This window comes from Trachurus trachurus (genome assembly GCF_905171665.1).
Source record: "Trachurus trachurus genome assembly, chromosome: 12".
Lineage (NCBI taxonomy): Eukaryota > Metazoa > Chordata > Actinopteri > Carangiformes > Carangidae > Trachurus > Trachurus trachurus.
In genome coordinates, this window is record NC_139908.1 from 297,413 (window position 1) to 324,808 (window position 27,396).

At 42.5% G+C, this 27,396-nt stretch overlaps 1 protein-coding gene across 1 annotated transcript; it reads left to right on the forward strand.

Moving 5' to 3' along the window:
- Positions 1-4,633: 4,633 nt before the first annotated feature.
- On the forward strand, positions 4,634-27,396 carry pitpnb (phosphatidylinositol transfer protein, beta). Its single transcript, XM_083983131.1, has 12 exons — positions 4,634-4,673; positions 10,118-10,148; positions 11,665-11,810; positions 14,310-14,401; positions 14,592-14,599; positions 15,452-15,526; positions 16,583-16,666; positions 18,285-18,362; positions 20,637-20,741; positions 21,145-21,267; positions 22,328-22,408; positions 26,795-27,396. Exons 1-11 carry the CDS (start codon positions 4,654-4,656, stop codon positions 22,373-22,375), a joined length of 810 nt encoding a protein of 269 aa, XP_083839257.1. The 5' UTR covers positions 4,634-4,653; the 3' UTR covers positions 22,376-22,408; positions 26,795-27,396.

Below are 27,396 nucleotides of genomic sequence, written 5' to 3' on the forward strand. Positions count from 1 at the left end.
GAAGCATGTCTCTGACACCTGGACCATCAGCACTGGATCCCCCCAAGGTTGCGTCCTTTCTCCTCTGCTGTTCTCCCTGTACACCAACAGCTGCACATCTGGACACCAGTCTGTCAAGCTCCTGAAATTTGCTGACACCACCCTCATCGGCCTCATCTCTGATGGGGACGAGTCGGCCTACAGCAGCGAGACGGACCCTCTGGTGTCATGGTGCAGCATGAACAACCTGGAGCTGAACGCTCTGAAGACAGTGGAGATGATAGTGAACTTCAGAAAGGACCAAGCTGCCCTCCCCCCTGTCATCCTCTGTGACTCTACAGCGACCCTGGTTGAGTCCTTCTTCTTCCTGGGCACCACCATCTCCCAGGAGCTCCAATGGGAGCAGAACATCAGCTCCCTCACCAAGAAGCCTCAGCAGAGGCTATACTTCCTGCTGCAGCTGAAGAAGTTTCACCTCCCTGTGAAGATGCTGGTGAACTTCTACACTGCCACCACTGAATCCATCCTCACATCCTCCATGTCAGTCTGGTGTGCTGCAGCTACAGCCAGAGACAAGGCCAAACTGCAGCGTGTCATTCACTCTGCCCAGAGTCTGATCGGCTGCAGCCTCCCATCTCTTCAAGAGCTGTACATCTCCAGGACCCGGAGACCAGAGCCAGAATAGCTGCTGACCCCTCTTACCCTGGACACAAACTCTTCCAGCCCCTCCCCTCTGGCAAAAGGCTCCGGTCCATCCGGACCAGGACCTCACGCCATAACAGTTTCTTCCTCTCTGCAGTCAGCCTAATGAACAATGCCCCAGTTCCCCCTAAATAACCCTAAACCTATGGATGTAATATGCTATAATGTTAATGTCATCTTTACTCACTACATCTTAGCCTTCTTAACCTTGGATGTATATATAAACCATTAAAAATGTTCCCTGTATAATGTGATTTCACAAAAGTCCTCTGCTACTTCCTGCTAACAGCAGTATTACAGTAAAGCCGATTTTTCCCCTCACTCCCTCATGCACCCAGTGGAATTAGCGCCAACTAGTTGTGCAAACAAATATTATCTGCAGGGCCTTTCTGCAACTGTAAAGGTGATCTAAATCATCAGTAGTGGCACACAAATTATGAAATGTGCAACATCGGAGAATGGCCATAATTGGTGTATATGGCATTTTTATGGTCAAAATAGTGAATGCATGATAAATATTGTTAAGCTACTCTTGTGCGAAGGTTATCATACCAATTAATAATCTGGACATATATAGGAATAATAAAATAGCAACAAGAATTTGCCCACCCTTTCGATTGCGATTGGTGGTCTGGCTCATGGACTAATTTACCAAATTGTTTAACTATCCCTTTAAACATGTATTCTGACATGTTTATAAATTACAGATGAATCAGTATCAGTAGGAGGAAAGATTCAGAACTGATGAGTAATCAATATTTAATAAGAACTGAGCGTTAATGTGATGATGAGTCTGAGTTTGTTATGATTTATTAAATATTAATGAGATATTTAAAGGGACATTGTGTAACTTCTCCTGTTGTCTATTCATGAAAATGGATTATTTGGTTCTTTAGTGTGTTTTTCATTAAAGGGATAGTTCAACATTTTGGCAAATTGGCCCATTGCCATAATCCCTATAGTCATAGCAGCAGGTTCATTACCTCCACTGTTCACTGTCTCAGTCACTTTATAACGTTAACGCAACAAATGAAACAGGTTCTTGTCTCCTCTTGGTTTGATCATATAGAGTAGATTATTATATAAATCCATAATGGAAACAGTCTAAATCTAAAATGAAATTTTAATTGTCGGTGCAAGCTATTTTTAGAACGGCGGAGCAGAGCCGTGAGCTGCTCAGAGCTACGCTACGGAGGCTCATTATGGGATTTCTTGGTTTCCCTCATCAAACTCATCAAATACACAATCCAACAACTCCACAACGCTCTGGTGGACAAGTTGTGAGCTGCACATTCACCACGCTATGAGATAATAACACAACGTTACCACACAGAGTTGTTTTAGAGGGAAATACAGAGACTGTTGATGAAAAACTGTCCCTGAAGGCAACGTGCATCAGTGGTTTTGCATGAATTTCCCTCTAAAACAACTCTGTGTGGTAACGTTGTGTTATTATCTCATAGCGTGGTGAATGTGCAGCTCACAACTTGTCCACCAGAGCGTTGTGGAGTTGTTGGATTGTGTATTTGATGAGTTTGATGAGGGAAACCAAGAAATCCCATAATGAGCCTCCGTAGCGTAGCTCTGAGCAGCTCACGGCTCTGCTCCGCCGTTCTAAAAATAGCTTGCACCGACAATTAAAGGTGACAAACCTACTGCTATGACTATAGGGGTTATGGCAATGGGACAATTTGACTAAATGTTGAACTATCCCTTTAATCAGTAACCCCCCCCCATCAACAAAGTGAAGTGTTCCTTTCAGCTCTGAATGAGCCGTTCATATCATTCATATCTCCATGGAGCGGGTAAGCTCGGTGCTGCTGCCATGTGGCGTCGCCATGTTTTTACCTTCAGTGGCAGCGTGACGTAACGGTAACCACGGAAACTCAGCGGAGACACCGGAGCTGTCGGCTCAGTCACCGTGGTAACGCAGTGAGGAGGAATGGAGCGTTACTGTCAAGTTCTCCTCAAGGGGCAGCTTGCTTCGGAAGATTTCAACTGGACTTCACTCAATGACCAGGAATCAATTCTTTCTTTTATTTGAAAAGTTGTCATGGCCAAAAGCAGGTGAAAAACCTTAAACACAAAAACAAATAGATCAAGAAAAAATAATAAATCAACATAACACAAGATCAAATAATTGATTTTAACCTACTAGAAATTAATCTGAAGAATATGTATAAAAAAAAACATATTTAAAGCAACCAAAATGAAATAAAGACATGTTTATCACTCTCAATGATCATTTAACCTTAGCAGCTTTAACCTCCTATAAACACACACAATCCATACTTTTAACTTTTTAACCTTTTAAAGTCTTTTAAAATACATCACATTTTTAACTCTTTTTAAACCTACATGATTTCAAATATATGACATTTTAACATGATTTATTAATTGACATTTTCCCTGAGTTTGATACCATGATTTACTACTTTTAAATACACACATTTTAACATGAATTTAACTGCATGATCCACTAAATACTAAAATCCACACAAACAAAAGCTCACCGGCTCCTTCTTCCTCGTTTGAAACAGGCTTTTAGTCCTGCGTCACTTCTTCATGTCCATTTCCATGTCTCCACACATCCTCACACGCTGCTCACCATCCTCAGAGTGCCTTCTCTGACTCCTCTGATCACTAAATCAACTTCACCTGGTGCAATCAACCAGCTCCCCTGGGCTGGGGGTCACACCCATAGATATATACTAAGAACTAGATGACTCACCCGCAGCTGTTTCCCAATGACAAAGCGTAGCCAGTACGGCGGCCATCTTGGGACGGGCAACTCTCTCCCTCAGAGCATTGAGCCTCTGCTGCATGTTCTGCTATAATGACCATAACTTGCTCAGTTTTTGTCCGATTTCAAAACGGTTTGATTTTTATGAACGTTTATGCAGTTATGATGCAGCAAACTTAAAATCACGGATAATTTTAATAATGTATTTTTTTTTGTAAAAGTAACATTATAGTGACATTATGCAAATAGTTAAAGTAATAGCTACATAGCCTACTGATTTATTTTTCACAGAGTTATGAATCGTTTTTTTAGTGAAGATGACTGGATCACCATCTACTGCACTGTAACTGCAGCCAGAGTCAGAGACAGTTGCCCGTTCAAATATGGCCGACTGTGAGCTACGCCTGCGTGTAGTCAGATCCACCCCCTTGGTCACACCCAGACCTGAAGCACCCAGGCAGAGAGGGCGTGGCCTGCAGCTCAGCTCAACAGTTACACTGATGCTGCATTCACCTGCAGTCGGGCAGACGGCCGTCGCTAACAAACCAGATGTCATTTTAGTCGCAGAAGTCCAGAGAAAGACGGTAAAACAATACCACATCGCCATGACAACATATTGTCACGTGTATTGTTTTGCCTCGTGCTGACGGACCACTTGTTTACATAGAGGCTTGTTTATGCCGTCGTCCGTCTGCCCAATTTCAGGTGAATGCAGCATGAAAAATACCACTGAGTTGCTTGAGATATACAACCACAACACTAGATGGAGGAATTCCTACACAATGTTCCTTTAATAAACTAATTATGTACATCTATCTATCTATCTATCTATCTATCTATCTATCTATCTATCTATCTATCGTTCTATCGTTCTATCGTTCTATCGTTCTATCCATCCATCTATCTATCTATCTATCTATCTATCTATCTATCTATCTATCTATCTATCTATCTATCTATCTATCGTTCTATCTATCGTTCTATCTATCTATCTATCTATCTATCTATCTATCTATCTATCTATCTATCTATCTATCTATCTATCTATCTATCTATCTATCTATCTATCTATCCTATTACAGTAACATTGACAGTGCACTGTGTGAACAATGGTGTGGATGTCTGGGCCAATCAGAGCGGACCTTGGGGACCTTGGGGGCGGGGCCTTCTTGTTTATAGTTCTCTGTGCTGTGGCCGCTCAGTGCGCATGCGCAGCCCGGGTGACGAAGATGGTGCTCATCAAGGAATAGTGAGTCCTGAACAGCTTTTTATTTATTCCATCAGTAATAAACCTGTTACAGCGGCGTTTAGCCCCGCGGTCCGGTCCTCGGCGGAGCTCGGTACCGGGGCCTCGGCTCGGTGTGGCCCGGTACCGGCCTCTGGGTCCGGGTCGGTAACGTGTTGTTTAACGGGACACACCGGCTCTTTTTTTAGGCGTTGCTAAGGGCGAGCTAGCTAGCGTTAGCCTCATTAGCTTCTTAATGAAAACCAGTTATATAAAATAAAAAGCAGAGAGAGCGACCAGCCGGCTGCTGGGACCGACCAACCGGACCCACAGGCCGGTACCGCGGGGTGTCGGTCGGTCGGTGTCGGTAGATGTGTGTGTGGAAAGAACCGTAGCTAAATGTCAAGAAAAAAAAAGAAAAGCTTCGGACAGATTAAAGCTGATTTAACACTGATGCTAACCAACGAGCTAAGCTAAGTTAGCATGCTAGCGGCTAACCGGCTAGCTGGGTTATTAGCGTGACAGTTCCCAGAGTCAGAGAGTCCAGCTGTTACACAGACACACACAGAGAGACAAACACACACACATTCAGCTCTTAAACTGCTAACACACAACCTAAACGGGTCAGAACCAGAACCACCGGGTGGAGCTGAGCTGTTTACCCCGCTGTTAGCGCTCCGCTACCGGGCCACAGCAGCTAGCAGCTAGCGTCAGGCTCTGGAAGTAGCAGCATTAGCAGCTAGCGGCTAGCACGGCTAAGTGGCTAACCCTCTAATTCAGCCACTAAGACCGGACAGCGGCCGCCTGCTGCTGCTCCACACCGGCTAATTTAATCACTTCCACCGGGGTTGTTGTGAGGGTTTTATCCACTTTTCTCCTTCCTGAGCAGAGCAGAGCGGAGCTAACATAGCATAGCCTAGCCTAGCTTAGCCTAGCCTCACACACACAGACACACAGACACATAACGGTACCTGTTGTTGTCACCTGCTGCTCGGCGTCACCTGCTGAACCAGGTGTCGATAGATACCATCTCATTCCGCTGATCAGCTGATCGATAGCGAAACTGAAGCTGCTCAGCTGTGACACCAGCAGAGAGATGTGTCAGAGTTATCAGATAAAAGCTTCAGCAACTGTCAACTACTGGTTGTTATTGATCTTTAATCTAAACAAGCATTTTGATTGCTGTTATAAAGGGATAGTTCAACATTTAGTCATTTCGTCTCTCTCACCATAACCACAGTTAAAGTTGAATTGTGATTATGGTGAGAGGAAGGTCTGAACTCTCCCTTTAATAACATGCAACAGCACCAGGGCTCCCGTCTAAACCTATAGAGGCGTTTTGCCCCTGAAATATGAGACAGTGCAAGTAAATGTTTCATCTACTTGCACATGTGCAACCAGTACATTTGCTGCTGTTTTGTTTTTCCTTCAACACTGAGAGAATCTGGAGTCTGTCGTTACAGGTGTCAGGTCGATGTGTGTGAGGATCATAGGTCGTATTATATTTATGTCCTATTACCTTAAAATACATGTTGTCGTTCTCCTCCAACTTGAAACTGTTTTATCTGTTGCTGTTCTTGTCTCCTCCTTTCTGCGTGGTTGTCTCAGTCTTTGTTGTGGTGGTTTGGTTTCCTCTTCTCTCTCTCTGATCCTTCAGAAGTCCAGATATCTATCTATATATCTTATATTTTATGCTTCAGATGTAAATGATGCTGAAGCTACACAGCAGGTCAAGGTTTTATTGGTCACATGCTGAGGTTTGATACTCAGGATTTCCTATTGGATATATAAACAGAGGCTCCACAGGCTTCAGCTTCAGAACAGACATGATTATATATGAACATTACAGGACGTGTCTGTTCTGATGATACTAGTCAGCTGGAGTGTGTTTTATAACATTGGCAAGAACATTAATCATCTAACTTTATTCAGTAAACTATAAAGACGTGTGTGTGTGTGTGTGTGTGTAGCATCAGTAGCTTTGGCTGGTTTGAAATGTGGAGTGCTATATTTGATTTTTCGCAGTGAATCTCAGGTCCTGATAAGTTATCAATGGTAGAAAATAAATGTAAATGACAGAACGAGGTTTGACTGAAGCTGAAGTCACAGCAGGTGAAACCATCAGCTGGTCAGAGCAGGTAAATGGAGCAAAGTGTAACTCAGAGTTCAGTCTCAGGTTTCATTTGCATACAGTGAAATCTGTCCTGGAAACACACAGCAGCAAAGTCCAAACTCTCTTCTATATAAGTATGTTATAACTCCTGTAAACATGCAGCTAAACTCCTGTAAAACCACATGCAGGTTGTAGAATAATAAGAAGAAACCCAGTTTAGTAGTTAGACACGAGTCCAGTTTCCTGGTTTCAGTCTTCATTCCTGCAGCTTCTGTCAGTCGGATCAATAAGGAAACAGGTTAAATCTTGTCTTCACACGTTACAGATGATTCATAATAACAGAACAGCAGCAGCGTTTCTCTCTGAGGCCGATGAGCTGCAGGAAGGTTGTTCAGTAAAATAAAATAAGTTTTAATCAGACACAGAGGAGGAAACGACCTGAAATGAGACGTGTGTCACAGAGAAAAGTCTGTTTTACGTTGACGGTTTAATTTTCTGAGAGACTGACGGCGACGTGTCGGAGCGACGCTCCTCTGTTGTTATGACGCTGAGATTCACTCACTCATCAACTGAAACAACAAGTGGTTTGTTTCTGTTTCTGTTGAGTTTCATCCTGCTCTCTGTCAAGTCAACACCTGGTTCATTAATTAATTACTTCATTCACTCTTCTAATCAAAGCTACAAAACCTCTTTATCTACATCTACATTTACTACACAGCTCAGTTTTAAAGGTTCATTCTGTGACATGAGGTGGTTTAACATACATGAGGTAATAATCAGCTTAAAGCCACTAAACTGTGAGGTCACCACTTACATAATAATGTAAAGGAGAGAGAGGGCTCTTATCACTGTGGGGAAATACACACACACAACACACACAGACACAACACACACACACACACGCTCAGACCTGCACAGATCAATGAAACGATCAGACTGCTGTTGGTTGAAACTCAGTTATATCTATGATCGATTAATCCTGATAAATGTCAGAAATTAGTGACAAATGTTTGTTCTCATTTCTTTAAAACTCTTTAAATTGTGTTTTTCTTTGTGTGTGAGCAACAATTCAAGTGAATCTGATCATTATTGATCATGTTTGGTTTCAGAAAAAGAAGTGTGACTGATCAGTTGAACTTTGTCGATCAGTTAAACCTGCGCAAAGAGACATTATCCCACTGTTGTAAAGGCTGTTTGTGTGTGTCTGTGTGTGTGTGTGTAGTTAACATGTTCAGTCTTTAAAACAACAACATAAATTTCCTTTTTTTTAACGATCAAATCAAACCAGTTTCTGGTTTCAAACGCTGAGAGTGTGAAGAACACAGATGCAGCTCTATAACCAACTTCTTATCAGTGAACAATAATCGATACCTGTGTGATCATTAACATCCATAGATACCAGTCTAATCATTAACACCTGCTGCTGCTGCTGCAGGCATGGAGCTGCTGCTGCTGCTTCCTGCAGGGCTGCAGTCGTCGTGTCACTAGTTCAGAGTTTAACAGATTAATTTCTGAGCCGATCAGACACATGAACAGGTGGAGGAGTGAGACCTCTCTGCTCCTCTCTGCTCCTCTCTGCTTCTTTAGCAGGAGAGACACTAACAGGCAAAAACACATCAGTTTTGGGCTATTTTTCTTCCTTAACATGTATTCTCTCTCAGAAAAGTCAAAAGAAATGGTAGAAAATCTTTTTATTTTACTTCATTTTGTTGGTTGATTTCTCCTAAATCCACCAAGAGTTAACAGCTACTGTTGGTGACAGTATTTTCTCATTTACAGAGTGATAAAAAGAGATATCCACAATCCTCCTCTGGAAAAACTAAAGACTCTAATGTGTCAACAAAATAAAACAAGAATTTTAAAAGTAGCTTTATCCATTGTTCAGATTTCTGCTCTGGAAATATATGCAAATTAGCGCATATTTAATTAGATATTGCCTCATTTACATATTTAAACATAAAATTTGACAAAACTTGTAATACAAAATATATTAGTCTTAATGTGAGTGACAAACTTGGGAAGTTTCATGGTGAAATCTGTTTTTTTTACCCTATTCACCTGTAGAGTCTCAGTTTAACCTGCTGGAACAACAACATGACGAGTCAAAGCTGCTCTGTCTGCACCACACACTCTCTGTTCCTCCAGTTTCACCACAGTCGCTGCTAAAACCTGTTGTTTCAAGTCTTTTCATGCATCACAACAGGTTATTGATCGGTTCATTGATTGATCATGAAGTGTTTCTGTATAAAACACAATGAAGTGAAACAACAATGAACTCCTGTTGATCGGAGCTGCAGCTGCTGCAGATGTTCAGGATGTTCAGAGTACAACCTGTCACTGCTTCCTCTAAAGGACTAAATAATAAAAAACAAGCTGTTTAATTATGTAGAAAACATTTCCACTTTATGGTCTGTTGGTCAGTTGTCATGGATATAAAAATATAAAACTATAAAAATCAGTTCCCAGGAGTTTTTTTTTTATTTTTATCTCTGACGCTTCCTGTCACACACACACACACACACACACACACAGGTGTTTCCTCGGCGTGTGTCGCTTCATGAATCAGTGTGTAGGTGTGTGTGTGTGTAGGTTAAAGGGGCGGGGCCTGAACCAGCCAATCACAGCAGAGGATTTGTGAGGATTGTAAGAGAAGGAGGAATAGGAGGAGGAGGAAGAGGAGTTACCTGAGAGCAGAGGAAGAGTTGAACTTCCTGTTGTCTGAGCTGTGGATGGAGTTTAGTTTCTAACCTGAGGAGGAGAAACTCATCATATAATAATGTGTTTTTGTCTTTATTTATAGAGTTTTAATGTGTTTTTCCTTCATTATGTTCTGAGTTCCTCAGGTTTATTTTATCAACTTGATGTTTTTCATTTCAACACATAAACAATCAGAGGGAAACTAAAGGAAGCTGCTGTTTCCTGAGCTGCACCTCATGTTAACCACCGTTAGCTTAGCATCCTGTTAGCATCCTGCTCTTTACACACACACAAACTAAACCACAACCAAACACCTAAATATATCCATATACACCTATTTACACAATTAAAATGAAAAGAAATACAGAGGTTCATAATGATCATACAGATGTTAAGATGGTTTCTAAATGTCTCATGTAGCTGCAACTATGTTGATAATCTAATCATCAGTTTGAGTCGTTTTTAAAGAATTAAAGTCCAGATTCTCTGATTGCAGCTTCTTAATGTGAATCTTTCTGGTTTTATTTCTGGTTTCTTAGTTCCTTTATGATGATAAACTGAGTCTCAGGTTTGAGTTTCCTGCTGCTGCTCTGGTCTAGTTTCTGTCACTGACGTCTTTAACTCTTCATCTCTGTTTCTCTCTCTCTCCTCCTCTCAGCCGTGTGGTGTTGCCGGTGTCTGTCGAAGAGGTGAGTATCATCATCATCATCATCTTCATCATTATCATCATCATCATCTTCACAATCACACATCACCTCGTTAGCACCGTGCTACATGACGAAGCGTTTTCAGTAAATGTTTTGAAGAAACGTCACGTCACGGCGCCTCAGTCTGCAGCTCACAACACAACACAGCCTTTGTTAGAGACAGTGGTGTGTGTGTGTCTGTGTGTGTGTGTGTGTATGTCTCGTCTGTCTCGTCCAACCCAACTGGACTCGCTTCTCCTCCTACACGACGTCACATCTTCACTCTGCGGGTTTTATTTAAAGACGTAAATAAACAGTAGAGCTTCAGGAGTCACGGCCGGGGCCTCATTTATCAAACTGGGTGTAAAAGTGCTACTAAATTTTGATGTACGGTGAAAAGCCAAAAATGGCGTACACCCAAAATATTTACACCCTTTTCAGATCAATCAAACTGTGCGTACGCAGCACAACTCTCCGCAATTTCCATTGATAAATCACACTGGACCCAAGAAAAGTGCGGATGTGAACACGCCTCACATCCAGCCCCCTAAACGGCCCCACACAACCATATATGGTCAATGCAAATCAGCAGGTGCATATTAAGTAGCCATGTGCACTCTGGAAACGTGTGGAGTGACGTCAGTGGAAGACGGTGAAGACGACATACGGAGACCACTGACGTTACTTCAAAAAATCCTAGCAGAAACACTACTCCTCTCCTCTCTCCCTCTCACACTGCAGTTCTCTGACTCAGCAACGGTGTCGCCAATTCCTCCTGTTCCTCAAAAAAGGTGTAAATCACGGTACGCCAGGGTCAAAATGGGTGTAAATGTCCGCACTTTTTCCCCGCCAGGTTTTGGCTTGATAGATCCCAAATTAGGCGGAGAAAAGTGCGTACGCACAAAACGAGGGAAAAAGGGTGTAAAAAAAAAGGTGTATCCACAATGATAAATGAGGCCCCTGGTCTGAGGTCAGGTGTTGTTCCTGCATCTGGAAACAGGAAACACATGGAACAGCTGGTTTCCTGCCTCCAGCTCCACATGGAGGTTTATTTTGGAGGAGTTTTATTTTGAAAAACCAGCGGTGAATAGAAGTGTTTCCTGTAGAGGACAGGAAGACGCTGCTGCAGGTTGTTGACGGGAGGTTTTAAAATAGTTTTTGCATGTTTTCATTCATAAAATGACCAAAATGATGAAGTGGATTCCTTGATTAGGCCTACTATAAAGTAAAGATTTAAACAGCATAAACACACAGCATAAGGTCGTCTGAAATAGAGTGAGTGAGTTTTATCACAGCGCCACTACAGGCCTGGTGGACGTACTGCAGCCTGCTGAACTCTGGTTAAAATACAACAGCATGAACATCTGATGTCATATCATCATCACACATTGTTCTGACATCATGCAGGTCTAATATTGAGTGTTTCTGTTCCTGTTGTTGCCGTGGTGACAGTACCAGGTGGGCCAGCTGTACTGGGTCTAATGTGTGTGTGTCTGTTGTGTTGTTGCCGTGGTGACAGTACCAGGTGGGCCAGCTGTACTCGGTGGCCGAGGCCAGCAAGAACGAGACGGGCGGAGGAGAAGGCATCGAGGTGCTGAAGAACGAACCCTACGAGAAGGATGGAGAGAAGGGACAGTACACACACAAGATCTACCATCTAAAGAGGCAAGTGGAGCGCTGCGGCCAATCAGGAGCTAGATACCGCTAACAGCAGCCAATCAGCAGCAAGACTGTAGTAACATGACAGTACACACACAAGATCTACCATCTAAAGAGGCAAGTGGAGCAGCGGCCAATCAGCAGCTAGATACCGCTAACACCGGCCAATCAGCAGCCAGATAGTGGTAGCATGACAGTACACACACAAGATCTACCATCTAAAGAGGCAAGTGGAGCAGCGGCCAATCAGCAGCTAGATACCGCTAACACCGGCCAATCAGCAGCCAGATAGTGGTAGCATGACAGTACACACACAAGATCTACCATCTAAAGAGGCAAGTAGAGCAGCGGCCAATCAGCAGCTAGATACTGCTAACAGCAGCCAATCAGCAGCTAGTATCAGCCAATCAGCAGCTAGTATCAGCCAATCAGCAGCTAGTATCAGCCAATCAGCAGCCAGTATCAGCCAATCAGCAGCCAGTATCAGCCAATCAGCAGCCAGTATCAGCCAATCAGCAGCTAGGATCAGCCAATCAGCAGCCAGAGCTAATGATAATGCTGTTAGTAACTTGTAACTGTAACATTTATGGTGGTTTTCTATTATTTCTATTATTATATAATTCTAAGTTCAACTTTTTGTCTCTAAAACAACAGAAATATATAGAAAATCCTTTGTTTTCATTCTGCACAGCTCAACATCTTCACATGGTTTTAAGTTTTTCACTTTACAATGAGGAAGAAAAGCAACAACTTCATGTCACAATCAATACAGGTCATATTTATAGTATTGATCATGTGGAGTAGAACTCAGAAACTCAGAAACTCTCTTCTGCTGCTGCTGCTGCTGCTGCTGCTGCTGCTGCTGCTGCACATCACAGATATTGATCTCTTTATCATCTTGATCAGTTATTGTTGTTATGGTCCCACTCCCTCAGAGGAAAGTTCAGTGTGACAGATCAAACCTCAGCAACAGATCTGAGTTCAGTTTCTGCAGCAGAGGAACCGGTTCAGTCTGATCAAAGGTCAAAGGTCAAAGGTCAAAGGTCAGATATTCAGACTGCTTCCAGGAGGACAACACAACGGCCCAATCCCAAACCAGCCCCTATCCCCTAACCCTATCCACTACCCCTCCGTTTGCGCGTTCACGCGGAGATCCGCCATATTAAGGGCCGTCCCAAACCAATTACCACTGAGTGGAAGTGGCTTGTCAAGCCCTTAAATAGCGAGTCTGCACCGGTGCAGGCTCGCTGGTGGTTGCAGCAGAAATTACGTCCGGACAATGGAGGAAACGTCATTCAAGTGTAGTTCCGTCTACTTCTTCCAAGTATTTTAGATCAAACACACACCTTTATCCGTGGACGTCGGAACTCGGATATTTTCTGAGAGGGAGGGGGGATTTTTGTTGGGAGAGTTGGGGGAGAGACGCACACTTATCAATGATTAAAGATTTGATTTTAAGTTATTTTATAATAGCATATTTCCTCAAATAATAGCCGGTATTCAATTGTTTACACAGACAAATAAAGGCCGGCCCTAAATAGGCTGTTTGGCAAGCTTGGTAAAAAAAAAAAAAAAAAAAAAAAAATTAAAACTCAGTCGGGGGGTGAAGCGCAACAGTGACAGAGCTGCAGGTCCGACAGCGCAGCGAGGAGAACAGTAGGCTACGTGAGGATGAAGATGAACTAATGAACGATGAGCTTGGTCACTAATGTGTAAAAATAAACTGAGGGATTTAGAAATTGTAGGCTGTCGGTCGCAGCCTGCCAGGCTGCTGTATAGAGCCAGGCACCAGCAGGCTGCATATCACATCAAAAGCATAGATCTATGCATTAGATAAAATAATGTTAGTCAGACAAATTGAGTTAAAATTCAGATTTTTTTTTTATTTTTTTTAAGCGTAATGCTGTGGGTATAGGGAGGCTGATTTTAGGTTTTATGTTATTAAGTTATTCTTGAGTTAACTCATTCCAATTCCTATGTAAATATTTTGTCCTTCATATTGCACTGGTTTGCTTCTACCGTCTGTCCTCATGTCTGTTCTTAATTTATATAAAGCACTTTGAATTGTCTTGAGTTTAAACTGGTAAACGGCATGACAGCTGCAGCACAGGCAACGCGTCTCCATGAAAACGGTTCCTTCCTGTTTCCTTTAAGGTAGCGAGGGCGTCCCACTTGTTTGGCTTTACGTTTATACCCTCCCCCTTAGTCAGGAGTGCCCTCCGCAGCTGGGAGTGGAACTCCATTTGGAGTGACACTCGTAGTGAAGTGGTAGTGAGTAGGGACTAGTTTGGGATTGGGCCAACGTCTCAGCTCCTCAGGTGTCTCCTCTCAGTCTGTGGACAGGAGGAGTCATGTCCTTCTATCCTAACCGTTCTAACGATCCTAACCGTCCTAACTGTCTTTCTCTCTCTGTCTCTATCTTGTCTGTCCTCTCTGTCCTAACGATCCTAACCGTCCTCTCTGTCTCTCTCCATCCTAACTGTCTCTGTGTCTGTCCTCCTGCAGTAAAGTCCCGGGCTACGTGAAGATGATTGCACCAGAGGGAGCGTTAGTTTTTCATGAAAAGGCCTGGAACGCCTACCCATACTGTCGTACTAGTGAGTTGAACAACTCCTCTTCCTCCTCCTTTTATCAATCTGGCATATTACAAATAATATATTCTCATATTATACTGTTTATATAATATATATTCTACATTTCTACTGTGTAGTTTAACAGTAAATGGTTGTTTAACTGATGTTTGTCTTTATTCCCTGGTTCCTGTTTGTTCCTGTCGTCGTCCTGCAGTTGTGACGGTGAGTTAGTTTTATTTTCTACAGTGAAACTGATCAGCTTTGATTCATTGATCATTGATCAATAAATCCCTTTGATACTTTATAAACCAGTCATAAACATGTGTACTAGTGTATATGGCTGCAGGATGATCAGATACTCAGAGTTTGATATATTGATGTATTAACCAGGTGTGATCAGGTGCAGCAGCCGTTTCAGTTTCAGTTTCAGTTTAATTTATTGACAAGGGACAATGTACATTAATAAAACATTGTAAAAAACAGATGTAAATGCACCCGAGTTAAAGCTAAAAAAAGCTAGTTTTCATCGCCAGTCCCTCTGCCTGATGATAAAAGGCAACCTTTAAAAAGAAAGCAACAATGAGGTAAAATACCAAAGACACATTAATAAATATACATTTGTAAGATCATAACACACGTTTGCGGTGGCACAAGGTCGTTAGTGCTCATAATATAATGGTCTCGGTCCTGATTGGGTTGTTTTCCCTCGTCCTGTAACGCTGCTTCTGCTGCTGGTTAAATATAGACCCGGGCCGAGCGCCGTTGTTTCAGCCTCAGCGTCTGATTGGTTAATTGGATTGAGCTGCAGGTTTAAGAACTTCTCCTAGAAACTCCATTCAAGTCCGGTTTGTTCCGGCTCAGACCAGCTGCTGCTGCAGAACTCAACCAGCTGCTTTCTGGGTAAACACGCTCAACCTGAACCCTGTGTGTGTGTGTGTGTGTGTGTGTGTGTGTGTGTGTGTGTGTGTGTGTGTGTGTGTGTGTGTGTGTGTGTGTGTGTGTGTGTGTGTGTGTGTGTGTGTGTGTGTGTGTGTGTGTGTGTGTGTGTGTGTGTGTGTGTGTGTGTTTCTACAGAACGAGTACATGAAGGACGACTTCATGATAAAGATCGAGACGTGGCACAAACCTGACATGGGAACAGTAGAAAATGTAAGTTCACCACAACAACCACCACAACAGCCACCGGTGAGTTTACACTGCAAAAACTCAACATCTTACCAAGAATATTTGTCTTATTTCTATTCAAAACAAATCTCATTCTACTTAAAATCAGACTCATCACATTAAAAGCAGCTTGTTTTTAGACACTTTTTACTTCTTTCAAGCAGATTTTCACTTGAAATAAATAGAAAAATCTGATAGTGGAGCAAGTTTTTCTTTCTTATTACAAACACAAAAAACTTGCTTTCACTGGCAGATTTTTCTACTTATTTCAAGTGAAAAATTGTTTGAAACAAGTGAAAATGATCTAAAAACAAGTTCATTTTTGGGTGATGAGTCTTATTTTAAGTGGAAAGAGATTAGTTTTGACTAGAAATGAGACATTTTGACAAAAAATAAGACAAATATTCTTGGTAAGATGTGGAGTTTTTGCAGTGTAGTAGCAGCGCTGCGGTGGACGGACCGGCTCGTCTGATTGGTCGAGAGCAGAGATCAGAGTTTAAAGAGTTAAACATCTTCACACACAACAACAACACCTGAAACAACACAGAGTTTAAGTTTCCTCCTGATCAATAATCACTGAGGCTCTCACCGACATCCCTGGAGCCTACGTTTCCCATGATGCAACAGGAGAGGCTCCTATAAACCTGCAGCTTCTCTCTGCAGACTCATCAATTACTTTTATTGGCTCTTTAACTTCTGATTTATGTTCTCAATAACTGATCAATCAGTGGTTTTATTTTTTTTTTATTTAAATAAAACATTAGAGGATGATGTCATAGCACCGTTTAATCGATCTCAGGTGACATCGTCCAACACTTAAAGATGTTAAGGTAGAAAAGTTAATGAATGAGTTATTTAAATAGTTTCAGATTATTCAGTCTGATCGATCAATGAGCCAATGACTTCATCAATATGTCAGAGGAGGCTGAGTGTCCAACCTAAACACGACTTCATGAGATAAAACACACACACACACAGCTGCTTTACCTGTGATGTGATTGGTCGGCTGAGACGGTAACGATGACATCACTGTGTCCTCAGGTCCATGACCTGGACGAGCAGACGTGGAGGACGGTGGAGGTTTCCCCCATCGACATCGCCAACAAGGACGAGGTCGCCAGCGCGGTCAGTCTCATTCTCACTGGCTGTTTCTCTGTTTCTCTGTTTGTTTGTTTGTTTGTTTGTTTCTTTGTCTGTTTGTTTGTTTGTTTGTTTGTTTAACAAACTGCTGAACTGAGACGTGAAGATGAGACATGAGTGGAGATTTAGATTCACATCAGAGAGCAGAGGAAGAAAAGGAGGAGAAGAGGAGGGAGATGAAGCTCGTTTAATTAATTTCTCCACCGTTGCCATGGCGGCTGTGTCTCCATGTTTCACACATGATGTCATCATCAGAGAACAGGAAGTAGATCAAGACATTTTAGATTAGCTGGGCTAACCGTTAGCTGTTAGCCGTTAGCAGTGTCAATAAATGATAACTCAATAAACGCTCCATGAAAAACATATTTTCTCCAGCGGATATCCTAGTTCCAACATGACTGAGCTAACTGGAGTAGTTTCATGTCGTGTCCCACAACGAGAGGGTTTTAACAGCTGACGTCCTGATGTTAGTTTGCTGCTGCTGTTAGCTGTCAGCAGCAGCAAAGCTAACAACTACGATAACCATGACTAATTACAAAAACGTGCACACAGAAATAGTAATGTTTGTTCAATAATTAGTTTTATAGACTTAACAAACATCAGATTTAGTCAAAACGGTTTTGGCAGCCCAGAGCCCCCACATTTGGTACCTACACCGGTGGCTAACGCTACCAGTTAGCCGCTAACGCTACCAGTTATCCGCTAATGCTACCAGTTAGCCGCTCGCTAGAACCGGTGGCTAACGCTACCAGTTAGCCGCTCGCTAGAATGCTACTAAAACCCACTTCCGTTGTGGTGTGATGCAATGGATCATGGGAAAATAAAGTGGTGGATACCGTGGTCATGTGACTCTGCCTCATTCTGTGTTGATAAAGTTTCAGTTTGAACAGTGGGGGGGCTGCAGCAGCTCCTGCTCTGTAAGGAGTTAAGTGGATCAGAGCTGAGGACTGAGGTTTAATCTGCTGCTCCATCTGCTGCTGGGGGGGGGGGGGGGCAGAGGGGGGGTGAGGGTCTATAGACCTCCACTGCTGCTGCTGGATTAAAGCAGCACGGGGGGTTGTAGTGTCAAACTCAGGTAACATCAACCTGGTCTGAACTCAGGTAGTGACATCATCACAGTTTCACTCCTTATAAGGTCGTTGGACAGAACCAGAACCAACAGGGAAACACTTTGTTTGACTGAATGTGTTGATGAGGCGGCTGCTCTACCAACTGAGCTGAACAACTAACCCTAACCAAGTTATGTCACTTTTGAAATTTGAATTTGAATTTATTAAAGGATAGCCCCTTGAGATGTAGCATCTCAAATATCAAGGGGGTCACTTTTGATGCAACGACCGGATCAGACCGGACCAGACCGGACCAGACCGGATCAGACCGGACCAGACCGGACCAGACCGGACCAGACCGGATCAGACCGGACCAGACCGGACCGGACCCCCCTCTGAGCCGGTCTGGACCCGTCTGTGGATTTGTCTCCATCGCTTAACGTCCATAGAGACGAGCAGCACCTGAGCCAATCAAACGCCCTGCAGTGGTCTCCATGGTGACGGGGTGTGTGTCCTGCTGGGTGTTAACATGTCTGTGTCTGTTTCTCTGTCAGGACTATAAACCAGAAGAAGACCCGTCTATGTTCCACTCCACTAAGACAGACAGAGGACCGCTGGGCCCCGAATGGAAGGTAACACTGACCTGAGACCTGGACCAGGACCAGGACCTGATGTAGTCCTGGTGTTGTGTCCTAAACCCCTCCCTCCTCCCTCCTCCCTACTCACTATATAGTGAACTCAATATAGTGACTATATAGTGACTCACTGGTCAAATAAAAAAACACTTTCGGACACATAATTTGAAACAACGTTCAAAACACACACAGCCAGTGTCACAACTAAGCATAAAGCCCGCTAGCTTAATGCTAACGTATAATGTAAAACACCATAGACGGGCTAACAGAAATTAGCATCGCTATCCAGAGTCTGTGGTCAGTTTATAACGCTTGTTAGGAAATTTGCTCCGACGTTTGTTGTGGGAGTCTGTGGAAGCTGCAACCGGACAACTCTGGCAGCTGGACACATTTATTGAGGCTGCTGCACTACTGCATTTATTTGGTAGCTACACCGGTCACTACTGCATTTATTTGGTAGCTACACCGGTCACTACTTCATTTATTTGGTAGCTACACCGGTCACTACTGCATTTATTTGGTAGCTACACCGGTCACTACTGCATTTATTTGGTAGCTACACCGGTCACTACTTCATTTATTTGGTAGCTACACCGGTCACTACTGCATTTATTTGGTAGCTACACCGGTCACTACTGCATTTATTTGGTAGCTACACCGGTCACTACTGCATTTATTTGGTAGCTACACCGGTCACTACTGCATTTATTTGGTAGCTACACCGGTCACTACTGCATTTATTTGGTAGCTACACCGGTCACTACTTGCATTTATTTGGTAGCTACACCGGTCACTACTTCATTTATTTGGTAGCTACACCGGTCACTACTGCATTTATTTGGTAGCTACACCGGTCACTACTTCATTTATTTGGTAGCTACACCGGTCACTACTGCATTTATTTGGTAGCTAGCTACACCGGTCGCTACTGCATTTATTTGGTAGCTACACCGGTCACTACTGCATTTATTTGGTAGCTACACCGGTCACTACTTGCATTTATTTGGTAGCTACACCGGTCACTACTTGCATTTATTTGGTAGCTACACCGGTCACTACTTGCATTTCTTTGGTAGCTACACCGGTCACTACTGCATTTATTTGGTAACTACACCGGTCACTACTTCATTTATTTGGTAGCTACACCGGTCGCTACTGCATTTATTTGGTAGCTACACCGGTCACTACTTCATTTATTTGGTAGCTACACCGGTCACTACTTGCATTTATTTGGTAGCTACACCGGTCACTACTTGCATTTATTTGGTAGCTACACCGGTCACTACTTCATTTATTTGGTAACTACACCGGTCACTACTTCATTTATTTGGTAGCTACACCGGTCGCTACTGCATTTATTTGGTAGCTACACCGGTCACTACTTCATTTATTTGGTAGCTACACCGGTCACTACTTGCATTTCTTTGGTAGCTACACCGGTCACTACTGCATTTATTTGGTAACTACACCGGTCACTACTTCATTTATTTGGTAGCTACACCGGTCACTACTGCATTTATTTGGTAGCTACACCGGTCACTACTTCATTTATTTGGTAGCTACACCGGTCGCTACTGCATTTATTTGGTAGCTACACCGATCACTACTGCATTTATTTGGTAGCTACACCGGTCACTACTGCATTTATTTGGTCAACGGCCAACCGTGACTGCAATGCATGATGGGATATCTTGTCGGTCTGAGAAGTGAAGTCACTTCCTCGTTCAACAAACTGCAATCCCCTCTTCTTCCTCTGGGGGCTGGTGTCAGAAGCGAGCAACTCCAATTGAGCCCCATGTTAAAATAGCGACTTTACAGCTTAAAAAAACATATTTACAGCCTGGTACATTTTATTTTTCTGGTCTCAACCGATAGTTTCTACCCCCGCACACACTCTGAGGGGGGTGAATTTTTTTTTAACTCTACCGTTTTACTATTATTAGATTTCAAATTAAATGATTATTAAAATTAAAATATGGCAAGTAAAATCCAACATGGCGCAGTTCAAACCCCCGTAGTAGCGGCACAAAACAGACTCCCCCAAACCAATGGTTGACGTCACGGTGCTACGTCCACTCTCTTTACAGTCTATGTTAGTGACCATCGGATGTTCACTACATTTGGTGGTGAATTGTGGGATAGATTCAGTCACTATATAGTGAACATTAATAATCACTAAACATTCAGACACCACTACAACATGGCCTGGTGTTGTCCTGCTGTCCCTGTACTGACCCTATCTCTCTCTGTCTCTCCCCCCCCCCCTCTCAGAGCGAGCTGAAGACAGACTGTCCCTACATGTGTGCGTACAAACTGGTCACGGTCAAGTTCAGGTGGTGGGGGCTGCAGACCAAGGTGGAGAACTTCATTCACCGGGTAAAACACTACACACACACACTGAACACACACACACACCAAGCACCAAACACACACACACACACACCAAACACACTACACACACACACACTGAACACACACACACCAAGCACCAAACACACACTACACACACACTACACACACACACACACACACACCAAACACACACTGAACACACACACACACTGTTATAACTGAGTCTCTAGCAGCAGCTCAGTGCAGTTCCTGTTGTGACCAGCGGATGGCGACACAGCTCAGAGCTAAACTGTGTCAGCTGGGATCTCACACACACACTGATTGATTGATTGATTGATTGATTGATTGATTGATTGATTGATTGATTGATTGATTGATTGATTGATTGATTGTTGATCAGTTAGTTGTTGTTGTTTCCGTTCCTCAGCAAGAAAAGCGAATCTTCACCAACTTCCACCGTCAGCTGTTCTGCTGGATCGACAAGTGGGTTGGACTGACCATGGAGGACATCAGGAGGATGGAGGAGGAGACGCAGAAGGAGCTGGAGGAGGTGATTACAGCATATATACTATATACATATATATACATATACACATACTGCATATATACACATATACTTAAGCAACATATCCCTCCAGTCCGTGGTCTCTGCTCATTCTACCACTAAGGGGCGTTGTTCCCTCTTAGAGTGGTAGAATGAGCATAGACCACCTGGAGGACTGGAGTGATATATAGCTTTTATAAAACAGTTACCAATAACAACAATATGAAAGAGGACATGTAGTTTTCTTCCAGCAGAATAAAAAGCTGTTCCCAGCTGTCCAGACGTTAGCTCCAAGTAGCTCTGTCACTGCTCAGTCCCCTCTACCATTGTTAACCCTCTGGAGGTCAAAGTTCACCTTCAACATGTCAATTACACTACTTTACTACATTTTTAACATCCTAAAAACATCAACTGTCTGTTGCTACGGACTGCAACAGTCCGTTGTCATGGATACATGACAACAACTTCCATTCATACCAGTCATACGTGCCTGAGGCGGAGTGATAGCTACGCTGTGATAAGGCTTTAGAATAGTAGCCGTGGTATATGCTCATTATACCACGGTTAACAACCAATCAGATCACCGGATTTCACCTTTATGTTTTATAAATATATATATACTGTATATATACACATGTACACACACTGAAACACACACACACACACACACACACACACACACACACACACACACACACACACACACACACACACACACACACACACACACACACACACACACACACACACACACACACACACACACACACACACACAGCACCACAGGTTAAATAGTGACAGTGGAGCAAGACTGTTGTTGTATTCTGTTTTATTATTTATTGTTGAGTTGTTGAGCAGCTGATTGATTGATTGATTGATAGATAATTGATTGATTGATTGATTGATTGATTGATAGATAATTGATTGATTGATTGATTGATTGATAGATAATTGATTGATTGATTGATTGATTGATAGATAATTGATTGGTTGCTGATCAGCGGTGTCTCTCCGTGTCTCTATGGTAACGACCTGTTTAACCCTTTGACTCCTGGTTTGACATCAGATGCGTCAGAAAGGAGACGTGAGAGGAACGTCTGCCACCGACGAGTAGAGACGTCTGTAGGTCAAACACTAAGCAGGCTGAGTAAGTTCTGTCTGCTGCTGGGGGGGGGGGGGGGGGGGGGGAGGAGGAAGATACACCTCCTCTTAGCAGGAGGAGCAGGAGGAGATGCTCCTCACACCTCCTCTTCATAGACCGAATCTCCTTGTTGTTTACATTCTACTTCCTGGTAGAAAACCAGCTGTAATGTGAATGAGATCAATAGTAACGAACGAGAGTTTAGCTATATATCATATTTTTCACGCCCTATCACCGTTTAGACAAATCTGAAATGATTGAAGAAACATTACTATTTCTGTGTGTGTGTTTTGTGTTGCTATGTGTTGTATTTATTCAGTTTGGGGGAATCACTGTGTCTAGAAAGCATCAGTGGCTCAGCTGACAGGGACAGCTAACGGTAGCTAAGCTAACAGCAGCAGCTAAACTAACAGCAGGACGTCAGCTGTTAAAACCCTCCCGTTGTGGGACACGACATGAAACTACTCCATTTAGCTCAGTCATGTTGGAACTCAGATATCCGCTGGAGAAAATATTTGTTCATGGAGCGTTTATTGAGTCACTGAGTTATTAAAGTTAAACAGGTAGCTAACCGTTAGCCCGGCTAATCTCTGATAACCATGACTAATTACAAACACGTGCACACAGAAATAGTAATGTTTGTCCAATCATTGGTTTTATAAACTTTACAAACATCAGATTAGTCTAAACGGTGATATAGTGACATGGAAAATGAGATAAATATAGTGAAACTCTCGTCCGTCACTATTGTTCTCATGCTGGTTTTCTACCAGGAAGTAGTTGTAAACAACAAGGAGATTCGTCCTATACTCCTCCTCTTCCTCTTCTCCCTCCTCCTCTTCCTGCTCCATCGTCGTCGTCGTCTCTAACTCTCTGGCTGCTGCTCTGACTCACTCCTTCATCTCTGGGATCGCCTGTTTGTTTGTGTTTCTGTTTGTTTTCAGGTCTGTTTGTGTTTCTGCTCCTCTTCATCAGCATGAGCTCTGTCCTTTAACCTGCTGCTCCTCTTCATCTTTAACCTGCTGCTCTGTTCTCTCTACCTGAAGCTGAAGAACCTTCATCAGATCTTTATTTCACCACCAACACGTTTAGTTTTAGTTCAGTAGTTTAGTTGTAGATCATTAAAACTCCACTGATCCTTCATTGATCATTTGATCCTTTATTGATCCGTTAACTTCTCCTCTCTCACATCTCCAGCATCAGTGAACACTGTAGTTCCTGTAGAACTCATTTTCCCATGAGCCTCAGCAGGTGGAGTTTCATCCTGACAGAGATCAAGTGCCTTAAAACCTTAAACACACATCCCATAATAACCCCATGTTCTCTGTTGGTAGAGTTCACATCAGTGAAGAAATAAAAGTGTCTATATATATATATATATATATATATAATAGAATATATTATATAATATACAGCTGCATCTCAGTAAACCCTAACATCATGTAGAAGTCAGTTTCCAGACATGTTGAGCTTCTTTTCAGAACATTTACTTATTAAAGATGCTTTTTTAATTTGGTCTATTGTAATATTCACATGTTTTCTTCATTAAATGTAAAGCCATAATATAATAGAGACAATAGAGACATGAAATGTTTCATTCTGTGTGTAATGGATCAATAAAACGTGTTAGTTTCACTGACAGAAATAAAGTTTTACATGATATTCTAATTTATTGAGATGCACCTGTATTTATATGTGTATATATATTATATTTACACAAAAAACCCTTAAAGTCACAGTGGAGCTGCCTGAAGAAACTGGAGGAGCAATAATCGATCAATATGATTGATCAAGAAGCATCAGAGTCAGAAGTAAATGAACCTGAACAGAGACTCAGGTGATCGGTTTCAGTTTGTCCTGATCAATGATCAATGATCAATGACCAGAAGGATGAACTCTGACCAGTGGATCAATAACATGTAAAGGTTCAGTCCCAGATGAGCAGAGAACAGGGCGTCGCCGTGGTCACCTTCATCATCACCTTCATCATCCTCACTGTTTCTAGTTTTCTTGCAGCTTTGAGCTTCACTCTGTGTTGTTGCCGTGGTTACAAACATAACCAATCACTCGCCCTCTTCTTGTTTTGTTTCCAGCTGTGAACGGTGACGCTGAGTTAGACGCCTAATAACCAGACTTATAATGAGTTATTATGCAGTTATAGAACTGTATAACTATAGTTATAGATGATCATAAGGCTTTATATCTATAATCATAACACACTATTCATTTTATCATGACTTATAAGCTCAGCTATGGACCACTTGCACAATGTAGTGTGACGTACTTCCACTTTAAGAAGTTACGGTCCGCTCACTTCTAGCGGCCATCGTTACCATAGCGCTGCTGTATTTAGATTAGCTACATCTAACCCTTTACAGCTAACTCTCTCATTCTACATTCATAGTTATGTTTCTACATGTTGTTACTAGTATAGTTACTGCAGTTTGTATTTTTATATATAGTAGTATAAGTGTTTTTTATAATTTAATCATTGATCACATTTTGCCGTTAGCCGCTCGGCTAGCAGCTAACTAGCCGTTAGCGTAATGAGCCGTTAGCGTCTAGTTAGCTGCTCGGCTTTTATTTAAAAAGTAAAAATAAAAAACACTGTAATGTTTATGAAGAGGGCGACCAGCTCTACGGAGTTTAGAAGGACTGTTTTCACCCTCTCTTTGCTCCTCATGTCTTAGTTCTCCGTGACTTTTCAGTCATTATCAGCTGATGCTCAGCTGAGAGCTAGCGGCAGGTTAAGCTAACGCTACGAACTACAAGTAGATCCATGATTAAAAATGATTTAAAAAATTTGGAACACTATATCGGCCTACACACTGAACCGACTATAATAATATGTACAAAAATAATAAAAGTGTTGTATGTAATTTTATTTAGCCTCTAATTTTCATATAGCCAGTATGCTAAGTTAGCCGAACAGCTAACAGCAAAATGCGATCAATGATTAAATGATAAACGCTTTGACTACTATATAAAAATACAAACTGCAGTGACTATACCATAGCCTGTAGTCAGAATGGCCGTAGCACCGTGACGTCACCCATTGGTTTGGGGGAGTCTGTTTTGTGCCGCTACTACGGGGGTTAGAACCGCGCCATGTTGGATTCTACTGCCATATTTGGAGCGGTGCGGCCGTTGGCCGGCCGAGGGCCCGCCCACTGGCCTCGTAGCAGTGGTCTCCGGACCTGTCACTCAACGGTTCTGCTCCCTAATTGGCCAGAACTTTAAACCTAATAATAGTAAAACGGTAGAGTTTAAAAAAAATTCACCCCCCTCAGAGTGTGTGCGGGGGTAGAAACTATCGATTGAGACCAAAAAAATAAAATGTACCAGGCTGTAAATATGTTTTTTTAAGCTGTAAAATCGGCTATTTTAACATGGGGCTCGATTGGAGTTGCTCCCTTCTGGAGCCAGCCCCCAGCGACAGCCGAGGGGATTGCAGCTTTTTGAATGTGGAAGTGAGCTTCACTTCTCAGACCCACAACTGCCCCCTTGGACTATACTAGTAACAACATGTAGAAACATAACTATGGATGTAGAATGAGAGAGTTAGGTGTAAAGTGTTATATGTAGCTAATATAAATACAGCAGCGCTATGGTAACGATGGCCGCCGGAAGTGAGTGGACCATAACTTCTTAAAGGGGAAGTACGTCACACTACATTGTGCAAGTGGTCCATTATAATAGAGTTATAATATGCTATAATCTGTTATGCTATAATATGTTATAAAGCCTTATTATCATTAATGAGTGTTTAAAACTATAGTTATACACGTTTATAAGCCAATTTTAACACATTATAACTATATTTATAATGTATTATCGATCTGGGCGTAACCTATTATAATACCTGAGCTGATAAGTCATGATAAAATGCTTTATAGTGTGTTATGATTATAGATATAAAGCATTATGATCATTTATGAGTGTTTATAATTATAGTTATACATGTTTATAACCCAATTATAACACATAACTATATTTATATTGTATTATCGATGTGGGCATCGTCAGTGAGTTACTAACAATTATAACGTATTATAATACCTGACCTGATAAGTCAAGATATAATGCTTTATAATGTGTTATGATTATAGATATAAAGCATTATGATCATCTATATCTATAGTTATACGGTGCTGTAACTACATTATCAGTCTGGTTATAGAGATCGGCGTCTAATGAAGCGTTACCATGGCAACTGACTCACCTGCATGAGCATGACACACACACACGCATGCACACACACCTGTAAACACCTGTAAACTGTGTTTCTGTGTGTAGTTTATACATGTTCATCACAAACTTAACACAAACTCTCTCTTTGTCTCTCCCTGTGTGTGTGTGTCTCTCTCTGTGTGTGTGTGTGTCCGTGCGTAGCTGCGTAAATCCGGTCCGGTCCGAGGCACCAGTGCTGCTCATGATGATTGAGGCGACTCAACCAAACCCCGTCACGATGATGTCATCAGAGACACGCCCACCAGGAAGTGGTTTCCTCTCCTCTTCTCTTCCTGTCTCACATGGCTCTTCATCGGGGGGTTTGATCCGATTGGTTAACAGTACTGTACAGACCCCTCCCCCTTTACCCCCCTCTACCCCCCCTCTACTCCTCCTCCTCGTCCAATCACACGCCTCCTCCTCTTCCTCCTCCTCGTCCAATCACACGCCTCCTCCTCCTCCTCCTCCTCCTCGTCCAATCACACGCCTCCTCCTCCTCCTCGTCCAATCACACGCCTCCTCCTCCTCTTCCTCCTCGTCCAATCACACGCCTCCAACAACAACAACGTGGTTTTACAAAACGTATAAAAAGATAAAAAGTCTTTTCACAGATCAATAATCATTAATCGTTAACGCCTGATGATGATGATGATGATGATGATGTCATGGTGATGTCATGATGACGTCATCGATCGTTGCTGGTTGATTCTCCACTGGGCTTCGTTTTTAAAAATTCACCGTTTGGATTAAAACTTCCTCCGCTC